Consider the following 10,888-nt stretch of genomic DNA (forward strand, 5'->3'; position numbering starts at 1 on the left):
CCGGCGGTGTTAGCTACTGCTGCTTTGTAAGCCGTCACCCTCTTTTGCAAGAAGCGAGAGCCAGTCCGATATTCCCAACGTCTATCAACAGCTCGACGTTTCTCCCGTTTATAGAGCGCTAACTCTGTACCACACTGAGACGAACACATGTCAACCCCTCACAAACCCCACGACGTAAGTTGTATCATTAATGCCTTCACAGATGGGGAAACTGAGGCTCAGGGAGGGGAGATGACCTGCTCAAGGTCATAGAACAAAGAAGTACCCGCGCCGGGGTCTGAACCCAAGAGCGTCTACACTGCTGCACATCAGGTCTACACACGCCGAGCCCCTTCCCTCAACGAGAGGGCGCAGGGCACCTTGGAGCATAGCCACGAGGGACGGTGCTGACGGCCCTCCACCCCGAGGCCCAGAGGCAGAAGCGGGACTAATCCAGAAGGCTTACTATGGGCCAGGTCCTTTGTATCCGTTACTGCCCCTACTCCCTTTTATTTCTTCATTCATTCATTCATTCATTCATTCGACAAACTTATTGAACGCGTACTATGTGCTGGGGATATAGCGTTCAACAAAACTGACTCGATCATGGCCCTTGGAGAGACCGAGAGGGAATGAACAAGTAAAACCGTTCATTCTCCAAAGAGGACTTGCAGACGATCAACAGACACCCGAAAAGGTGCGCAACATCACTAATCATCGGGGAAATGCAAATCAAAACCACCATGAGACACCACCTCCTGTGACAGATAATACCTGTCAGAATGGCCACCACCAATAAATCAAAACACAAGTGTTGGCAAGGATGTGGAGAAAAGGGAACCCTCATGCACTTTTGGTGGGATTGCAAATTGGTGCAACTGCTATGGAGAACAGTATGGAGGTTCCACAAAAAATGAAAATTAGAACTGCCATGGGACCCAGGAATTCCACTCTGGACAAATCCAAAGAAAACAAAAACACCCACTTGCAAAGATACATGCACCCCTATGTTCATTGCAGCATTGCTGAAAATAGACAAGATATGGAAGCAACCTAGGTGTCCACCGATAGGGGAACGGAGAAAGAAGATGTGGTTCATATATGTAACATCAGTCAGCCATAAAAAAGAATGAAATCTTGTCATTCTTTGTGACGACGTGGGTGGGCCTAAGGGTATTATGCTCTGTGAGATAAGTCAGACAGAGACAGACAAATACCATAGGATTTCACTTATATGTGGAATCTAAAAAAAAAATGGGTGAATAAAACAAAACAGAACTAGAACCGTAGATACAGAGAACAGGTTGAGGTACAAGGATGAGAATAAAGAAAAAAATTATCTGAAATAAAATAAAACCATTGGGGTTGTGGTGAGTGATACCCGGAGAATTAGACGGGGGAAACTTCGGTTTGGTGGCATGAGACAGTCTTTCTGCGGCAGCGACATTTAAGCAGAAATTGAACATGCGAGGAAGAGTCGGTCACGGGGCAAGGTGAAGGAATGGCGTTCCACGCAGAGGGAACAGCCAATGCAAAGGCCCTGGGGCCGGGCCCTGCCTGATGTCGGAGGAACCGCACAGAGGCCCCAGACTGCTCGCCAGAGGTATGAACCGGTGAGAGATACAGATTGTAAAGCTATGGATGCGCTAAAACTTTACATCATCGTATGCACTGGAGAAAGAAAAACATTAATATGCTAATTGTTGACTCTTCGTCGCGTTCGTTAAAGGACAGCCCCCCCTTGAGGATGAGGCGCCCTGGGTCACAGCCCCCCGCTTGTGTTCCAGATCACGTGGACGGCCGGGGCGGTGTCCAGGGACTGCGGCTTCTCTCACGCCCGAGAAAAGCAGGAGGTGTTGGTCAGCTACCTCCCCCTCAGCCACATTGCGGCCCAGATGCTGGATGTCTGGGTGCACATGAAGATCGGGGCCGTCATGTACTTCGCTCAACCAGATGCTCTCAAGGTGAGGCCAAGGGCAGCGGCGAGGGCACTTCCCAGGGCTCCCTTCTGTCCCTGTCATGCTCCACTTAGCAGCACCGGCAACAGCGGATCGCATGCATTCAGGATTATCTTTACCCGAGTTGGGGAATCCATGTGTGTAGACTGTACACTGAAAAACGCAAGACTATGATGTGAATGGTATTGAAAGCAGAATGTGTGTGCGTGTGCATGTGTGTGTGTGGGGGTTTTGAAGTCAGTATTCCCAACTCCGAAAAGCTCCAAAAAAAAAAACAACCCATCTCAAGATCCTTAACTTAATCACATCTGCAAAGTCCCTGCTGCCATAAAAGATAACAATTCAGGAAGTTAGAAGAAGGACATCTTGGGGGCAGGGGGCCATTACTCTGCCTTCCACACTCTATCCAACAGGCTGTCTGAGGGCCTTTGTAATTCCTTCTAGAAGGTTCCTTCTCCTGTTTTTGTGTGGCTGAGGACTCTCTGTCATTTAGTTCTCTGCTTAAATTTCTCCATAGACCTTCTCACGTCCCCAAAGCTCAGCGTCTGAGATGTAGTAGCCACTCGATGCTTTCCTTTCTGGCTAAATACATAATGGATATATATACATTCACTGACTGTCTTCCAAAGTGGCTGCACCGTTTCACGTTGCCACCAGAAGCGCATGAGAGTTCTCATTTCTCCTCCCCGTCACTCACACATCATCGTTTCATTATTATTATTGTCGTGACCATTTGCCATCCTGGCGGATGTGAAGTCATTGTAATTGTCATTTCCCTAATGACTAATCATCGTGAGCAAGTTTTCATTCGCTTATTGGCCATTCGTGTGTCTTCTCTGGGAAAATGTCTGTTCGAATCTTTTGCCCATTTAAAAATGTGGTTGCGTATCTTGTGGCGTTTTAAGGGTTCTTTATTCATTCTGGATATAAATCCTTTATCAAGTATATGATTTGCAAACACTTTCTCCCAGCTCTGAGGCTTGTCTTTTCGTTTTGACTCTGATAAAGTACAACTTATTATTTTTTTCTTTCATGCCTTTGGTGTCATAAGAAAGAAATTTTTGTCCAAGCTCATGGAGATTTCTTCTGTGTTCTTCAAGAAGGCTTTTCGTTTTAGCTCTTACATTTAGGTCTGTGATTCATTTTGAGTTTCTTTTTGTGTTTGGCAAGAAGGAAGTCTCTAAGCTGAGCTCTTATTTTAACCTCTAGTTTTTTGGATGTGGATGGCCTTTCGCCAGTCAGTTTGCACTTTTATTGAATCAGTTGATCACAAATGCTAAGAGCCATCTCTGGGTTTCTATTCCATTCCGTTGATCTATGCGTCTGTCCTTATGCCGAAACCACACTGACTTGGGTTTTCTGGTTTATGGTAGGATGACTACTTTGTCCCAGTTTGCCTGAGACTTTCCCAGTTTTATAACTGAAAATCCGGCATTCCAGGAACTCCTTCAGTTCTGGGCAAACCAGGATGGTTGATCACCCTACTTTATAATAAATTTCAAAACCAGGTAGTAATTCTTCCTATTTTGTTCTTTTCCAAAATCGCTTTGACTGTTCTAGGCCCTCTGTATTTCCATATAAAATGCAAGATCATCTCGTCAGTTTGTATAAACGAGCCTGTCTGAATTTTGATTGGGATTGCATTAAACCTAGAGATCGATTTTGTGGGGGAGAACCTTACATCTGTCTCAATTGGCCAGGAGAAGGTTCTCCTGGGCTGAGCTGGGTGGCTGGGAGAGATGAACATCTCGGGGCTTTGGAAGGTAGAAGGGGTGGCTAACAAGGCTCTGTCCCATGCAGGGCACCTTGGTCGATACTCTGCAGGAGGTAAAGCCTACCATCTTTTTGGGGGTGCCCCGAATTTGGGAGAAGATGCAAGAGAGGATAAAGGAAAATGGCACCAGAGACTCGCAGTTGAAGAAGAAGGTGTTTTCATGGGCAAGAGCTATTGGCTTAAAGATCAATAAAAAAAAGATGCTGGGGTAGGTGGAGGGTGCAGCGGGGCCGGGCAGGGAGGGCAGTGGGTAAGGGGCTCAGCCTTCTCCGCCTGGGGCCCATGGTCACAGAGCCCTCCCTGGCGCTGTTCACAGGATATACGAGACCCCCGTGACCTACCAGTTAGCGAAGGCGCTCGTGTTCAGCAAAGTCAGGAGCGCCCTGGGCCTCGAACGCTGCCGCTTTCTCATGAGCGGGGCCGGGTTCCTCGGCCCAGACACCTCCGAGTTCTTTCTGAGCCTGGACATCCCTGTGGGTGAGATGTACGGTTTAAGCGAAAGCTCAGGACCTCACACGGCACACAGCTGGGAAAACTACAGGATCCTAAGGTACTAACCTCCTGGACAGACCCCCGGTCCTCCAGAGACACGGTGCCCAGGGGAGGAAGACAGGAAGGTGGGCGGGCCTCGGTCCGAGGTGAATCTTGACTTGGTGGCACCAGAATGATCCCTGTTCTCCAGCCCCCGAGCCCCAAATCCTCATGACCGCGGGAAGCCCTGGCTTGTTGGGGAATCTGCCGACGGGGAAGGGTTCTCAGAACTTTCCGTGGCCGCCCCTGATTGCCTGCAGACAGCCCACCCTGGCCTGCCCACCCCAGGTTCACTTCCTGGGACCTCAGACCCTTCATCTCCGCGATGCTCCATCTCAGACACGCCACAGGCCCTCTCTGGCTTCTCCCAAGCTCCGCTCACCCCAGGCTGCGGGATTGAACCCCATGATACTGAAACAGTAAGAACACCAAACGCAGGTTCCACTCTGAGACTGAGCCTGCCGGTCGTCTCTCTCTCTGACCCCTTCCCTGCTGCCACGTTGCAAGTCTGGCTTGTCACTCATGCTTGGCCAGGTTCCGAATGCCTCTGAACTCAGCAAAAACCCAGTTCAACCTTCCTGATCCGGCAAAATCATCGCTGCCTTTCCCTTCGCCTTAGCGCCTCTCCCTCTCCACTCCGTAAAACCAGCTGAGGCCCGTTTTCCGCCAGATCGAATGTCCACAGGCGTTTTTCCAAAACCAAAGAGTGGTCCTTCCCTAAAGAGAAGTGACACTGTCCCAACCCTTGAGGAAAGGTAAAAATTCCAGCCTGTATCTTTCACTCTTTTTTTTTTTCAATGCACATTTCAAAAACAAATCAGAAGGGATGACGTGGTGAGGTGGAGGTGCCCTCCCGCCTGCTCCCCATCTCCCCGTTCTGGCCCACTTCGCTGGGGCTGCGGTAGCACAGTGCCGCACGCTGGACGACAGAAATTTATTTCCTCACAATTCTGGGGACTAGAAGTCCGAGATCAGGGTGTTGGCCGGGTGGTTCCTTCTGAACCGGTGAGAGGGGTATCTAGGAGCATCCGATGGAAATCGCTTATCGCAGAGCCTGGCACAGGGACATGCTCACCGCAGGCCCCTCTCCCAGCCCCCGGGGCTGCTGGCACTCTCTGGCGGCCCCTGGCTTGTAGGAGCATCACCCTGATCGTTGCCTTCGTCTTCTCGTGCTGTCCTCCCTGTGCCCTGTGTGTCTGTGCCCACATCTCCCCTCTCCTAGGAGGACTCCAGTCATACTGGCTTTGGGTCTTAAATTAAGACCTCGTCTTAATGTAACCAATTACACGTGCAGTGACCCTGTTTCCAAATAAGCTCGCATTCTGACGTCCCGGGAGTTAGGACGACGAAGCATGAATGGGGTGGGGGCGGACACAGTCCAACCCACAGCACCCTCGACAGGCAAAATGGGCACATCGCGTTCTCTTAAATTAACCTGGCGTAAGCGGTGCTCTTATCCCAAGCGAGGGCATTTCCCGTGTAAAAATAGACATAAAAGTCATTCTCTCTGAACTATTTATTACTTGCTATCTGGAGCTCAGGAACCGAAAAAACTCAGATGACATAATATCCTTCACTGTCTGGGTTTGTAATACAAACTTGCACTCAGCCTCGACTCCCACCACCCAAGCTCAGGCTCAAGCAGGTTTGGTTAGTAAGGAATTCTTGCAGAGAATGTTCCCTGTGAGTGCGAACAGCTGTTTCATTTTTAACAGCTGCATAATATTCCACGGGGTGGATATATTATAATTTATTCGAGCTGTCTCTTGTCGGATATTTAGGGCTTTTTTGATCCATCGTTTGTGACCACAAACAACGCTCAAGGGAATGCTTTGTATGTACACCGTATATGTGGCTGAACCCATTGGTGGGAAGTGGTGTTCTATGACAGCTTTCGGAGACATTCCTTTATAATAACCGAAGTTGAAAAAAATCCTTCCATGCATTTAAAAACCATTTGTATTTCTTTCTCTTTGATCTGTCCACATCTCCCACCCTTTTTAAAAACTAGATTATCGGTCCCTTTATTATTGGTTTGGTGGCACTCTTTACATATTAGGAAAATCAGCCCTTTGTTTTTGAAATGAGTCACAAATAGTTTACCCTTAGGTTTATCATTGGTGTTTGGTTTTGGTCAAAGTGTCTTTGCTATGCGGAAGTATTTTTATCTTTACATGGCTGAGTGTATCAATCTTTCCTTTATACCCTCTGGGTTCCTAGAAAGGCCTTCGATGGGGAAGTCATCGAGAGGCTCCTTGGAAGTTCTGAGCTTCTTAAGCGTGCCTCCTTCCTCTCGCTAACTGCGGGAATCCCTACAATTAGCCCTGAAACCACTGGCCCATCTAAGTTCTGATGGAAGAGATCTCATCCAAGCAATAAGAAAATACTTTCTTTTCTGCCTCCTAAAACCTCCCTCCCAAATGCTGTCTCTAGGAAAAGAGGTCTTGTAAGAATGCGGATTTCAGGTAGTGCTATTCCATCTTAAGGAAGTAACTTTAACATCTAGAGAGATCGCGGTTGGTTGTCTTACTTAAAAATCAGCCTTTCCTGGTCACTGCGTGTAGGTTTATCTGTCTGTTTTCTAAAAGATGAGGGGTTGTGCACTTCTTAAGCCAGAGGCACTATGTCCTTCTCCGACTGATGTCAAACTTGAAGCCTGCAACTCTGCTGGGTGTCCCGGTTCACTGGCCCCTCCATTCGGCAAACACCTCCGCATGGCCCGGGTCCCAGAGAGGGTGGAAGGAGCAGACGCAGTGTCAGGAGCCCGGGCCACAGACCCAGGCCGACCTGTGCGGGAGACTTTGTCTCTCTGAGCCTCGGTGTCCCCTCTCCCGTTCCTTGGCAGCTGCGGAAAAATCCTAAGTGGGTGTAAAAATATGCTGTACCAGCAGAACAGCGACGGCACCGGGGAGGTGTGCCTCTGGGGCCGGCACGTGTTCATGGGCTACCTGGAAAGGGAGCAGGATACCATGGAGGTCATCGACGAGCAAGGCTGGCTGCACAGCGGGGACTTGGGCCACATGGACAGCCAGGGTTTCCTCTTCATCTCTGGCCGTGTCAAAGGTACGGGGACTGGGCTCTGCCGGCCTCCTGCGAGCCAGCGGGTGGAACACTTAAGGGCCGGGTGCACGTGCACGGGCGCAAGCCCGCGGCTCCCGGCCTGGGGGCCCAGCCCCGGGGTACGGTCACCCTGGTCCGCACAGCCTGGCTTGTCCTCGGGCTCAGCATTCGGCCCTCAGCAGGATGGGTGGGAAGACAGCCATCCCAACACCAAAACCCGGTTCCTCCGCTGCAACCTGCGGACGACAGTCTGCAGATTGCACGACTAAATGCGGATGAAGTGGAAGGGCGTGGAACAGGGCCCGCCGGCTTCTGCGAAGGGCCCGACCGCAAACACCTTCGGGTTCGAGGACATGTGTTCTCGGCCATGGTTACTCGCTGGGCAGTTGTAGTAAAAGCAGCCGCAGACGACGCCTGGATGGGTAGATGTCGCCGTGTGCCAGTATGAGGGTCACGTGATTTTCATGTGTCGCAAATATTATTATTCTTTGGGCTTCCTTCCAACCACTTAAAATGTAAAGACCAGTTTGGGCTTGCGGCCACACGAAAACAAGCAGAAGCCTGAATTTGGCTACAGGCTGCCCCCTCCGAAGCAGACAGAACGTCTGGCGCTGAGCCCGACAGAGGGAGTAACTATTCGATAAGGGGGCCACGTCAGCGTTATTTCCGTGGTAAGCAACGGGAAGCCCTTCTGAAACAGGTTTGAGTGAACAACGGAAACTGGTTTCACAAACTGTGAGGTCCCAGCGGTCTTGCTTTAGGCCAAAGCGACGGCGGGAGGAGCCTCTTTAACCTTCTCTTCATGAGCTCTCTCCTGTGTTGGAGCCGTTCTCAAAGAGGCTTTTCCCAGTTGGTGACAAGGTGGCCGCCAACGGTCTAGGCTTCCCCTGACTCCCAGGGGAAAGAGCATGTTGTTCCTGATAGTTTCAGCACAAGCTTTGGTCTTGGCCCTCCCTCATTGAGTCTCATCTCAGAATGAATCACTGTAGGTCAGCGGTCCCCAACCTCTGTGGCACCAGGGACCGGTGCTCCTGTGAGAATCTAACGCCTGAGGATCTGAGGCGGAGCTGAGGCGGTGATGCCGGCGCTGGGGAGCGGCTGCAGATACAGAGGAAGCTTCGCTGGCCCGCCGCTCACCTCCTGCTGCGCGGCCCGGTTCCTAACGGGCCACTGACCGGTACCAGTACTGGTCCACAGCCAGGGGTTGAAGACGGAATGTGCCGATTGGTCAGACTTGGTCACATGCTCACCCTGCAGTCCACCTGCCCAAAGCACATACAGATGGAGAGTAGCTCCCTAAGGAAACGCCAGGGGGCGTTTATTCAAAGCGGGAGTCGCTGGGCAGAGAACGCCACGGATGTCCATTAGGTGATCATATCATTACTGTGGCTATGACCACCTCAGGAAAGGTGACGGCAAGATCACGGGATGAGATGGAGAGAGTCTGGGTGGATGGGACAGGAAGTGGCAAGCGTCTCGGGAGGAAAGGACAAGTGAAGAATGTGCCTGGGGCAGCAGGAGGAGCTCTTAGAGAATTTTAGAGGCTGGGAGGAGAAAGCGATACAATTTTTTTAGACTGTGCCAAAATTAAGGATGGGACACATAATTTCAGAGTAACTCTGGACTTAGGTTCTTTTGGGGTTAACAAGTGATGGAAAATCAGGGGACAGAGAGAGAGGGTGTGGCCAGAAGCATGTCACTATTTTCCGAGCAAGGCGTATTGGAGGGCCTGGACCGGGGCGTGGGGGACCGAGCTGATAAGACACTGTGCTGGTGGAATGCGCCGGTGACTCTGGGTCTGTGGCTTGGCGAAGGGCGCGGTGGGAGTCCTGGCCATGGGCGGGAGTCCTCCTCCGCTTCTGGGATTTTCTAAGTGAGTGGTTGTCCATGCCGACATCTCTCCCCTCTGATCCTCGGGAAGGCAGAGGTTTCGTCTTATCGTAGTCGAACCCACCCCAAGCCGGGTTTTATTCCAGAAATCATCATCACAGCCAGCGGTGAGAACGTGTCCCCTGGCCCCATCGAGAACATGATTAAGAAGAAGATCCCCATCCTCAGTCACGCCATGTTGGTGGGAGATAAGGCGAAGTTTCTGAGTATCCTGCTGACGCTGAAGGTAATGGGGTCCACGGCGCACCCCGCGGGTCCTCGGGGCTGGCCGGGGCACACGTGCGTGTCGGTGTGGTGACAGGGGTGTCCCGGGGCAGTGTGAGATGGACTCGATAACCGGAGAGCCGTTGGACAAACTGAACTCGGAGGCCATCAAGTTCTGCCAGAGCGTGGGCAGCCAGGCGACCACCGTGACTGAGATCGTGGGGCAGCACGACCTCCGGGTCTACGCGGCCATCCAGAGGGGCATCGATGCTGCGAACCAGGAGGCCAACTCCGGCGCACACAGGGTTCAGAAGTGGGTCATCTTGGAGAAGGACTTTTCCATCTGGGGTGGAGAGCTGGGTGAGTGGTGGGAGAGCCAGTGGCCTTGGCACTTGGAGGCTGGTCCCTGGCTAGTGTCCAGGGCCACGTGGGCTCTGAGGAGTCATGCCCTTTTCTGGGGGTCAGAGGGTCTGCGGGACCAGCTGGGGATCGGGAGAGGGACGCTGCCACCTCCAGCCGCCTGGTGCCAGGCTCTCCCCAAGCACATGCACACGGACACCCACAACGTCCCTTCTCCCCTGGGCTCTGCTGGGACAGCCCCTCCGCCCGGGGATCAAAGCCCAGCTCCTGACCATGGCCCTGTGGCTCCCTCTCCTCCGACTCTCCTGGCACTTACTCCTCCCCACCGAGGAAAGGCGGTGCACCCAGGAAGTGGGCCCCGGCCCAGCCGTGGGAGCCTGTCGCCTGGTCACACACGGGGATGCGGCCTTGCAGTTGATCTCCACAACCGGACTCGTTTCTCCTTTCTTGACAGGTCCAACGACAAAGATGAAGAGATACTTCATAATCCAGAAATACAAAAAGCAAATTGAAAACTTCTACCAGTGACTTCACTGCGAGCCACTCTCGGCTGCCCTGCTGGTGAGACCGGCCGCGCCTCGAGCGAGTCCAGCCCAGGCGGTCCCTCGTGTGGCAGGTAGGTCCGCGAGCAGAGCTGTGGCAGCCACGCGCACACGTGCGCACGCCTTCGGTCACCGTGGTCCTGGGTAGTGTCCGGCCTCGGCTCTCGCTGTCTCTGCCAGGGTCGCGCAGGGCACGCGGGCTCCTTCGTGGTCGGCCGCCCACATCGTTAGCTGTTATTCTGGCCTTTTCCACTTGTCGCTGAGAGGGAGCAGAGCAATCTTCCCCTCCAGGACCAGAGCTGTTCGTTAGACGCCCAGATGTTTCACTGTGGCCTCTCTGGAGAAAGCCGCTTGCCAGAAACTTGGCTGAGGGGAGCACTACCTGCCAGGAACCCCAGGAATGAAGCGTGGTGGCCCGTCACAGACGGCAAGGGACGGAGACTTGTGTTCCTGCCCAGCCCTCCTTCCCCCCCAAGTCTTGTCCTTAGGGAGCCCCCGTGACACTGCGAGTCACTAGACGTGGTGCAGGCAGAGAGAGAACGCGCCGTCACATCGTCAGTCATCCTTGGGGCCACCTGTAACCCTGTGGC

At 52.5% G+C, this 10,888-nt stretch overlaps 1 protein-coding gene across 1 annotated transcript in view; it reads left to right on the top strand.

The window, feature by feature from the left end:
* The window catches only part of ACSBG2 (acyl-CoA synthetase bubblegum family member 2), a 21,496-nt gene extending 10,608 nt beyond the window's left edge, over positions 1 to 10,888 (top strand). The window contains exons 6-12 of the mRNA XM_025043186.1: positions 1,767 to 1,943; positions 3,738 to 3,919; positions 4,028 to 4,261; positions 7,088 to 7,305; positions 9,279 to 9,418; positions 9,510 to 9,756; positions 10,211 to 10,888. Of these exons, the coding sequence (XP_024898954.1) occupies positions 1,767 to 1,943; positions 3,738 to 3,919; positions 4,028 to 4,261; positions 7,088 to 7,305; positions 9,279 to 9,418; positions 9,510 to 9,756; positions 10,211 to 10,284 (1,272 nt within the window). The 3' untranslated portion in view covers positions 10,285 to 10,888. The remainder of the gene's footprint in view (positions 1 to 1,766; positions 1,944 to 3,737; positions 3,920 to 4,027; positions 4,262 to 7,087; positions 7,306 to 9,278; positions 9,419 to 9,509; positions 9,757 to 10,210) is intronic.

The sequence above is a fragment of the Pteropus alecto genome, unplaced genomic scaffold, assembly GCF_000325575.1.
Source record: "Pteropus alecto unplaced genomic scaffold, ASM32557v1 scaffold30, whole genome shotgun sequence".
NCBI lineage: Eukaryota > Metazoa > Chordata > Mammalia > Chiroptera > Pteropodidae > Pteropus > Pteropus alecto.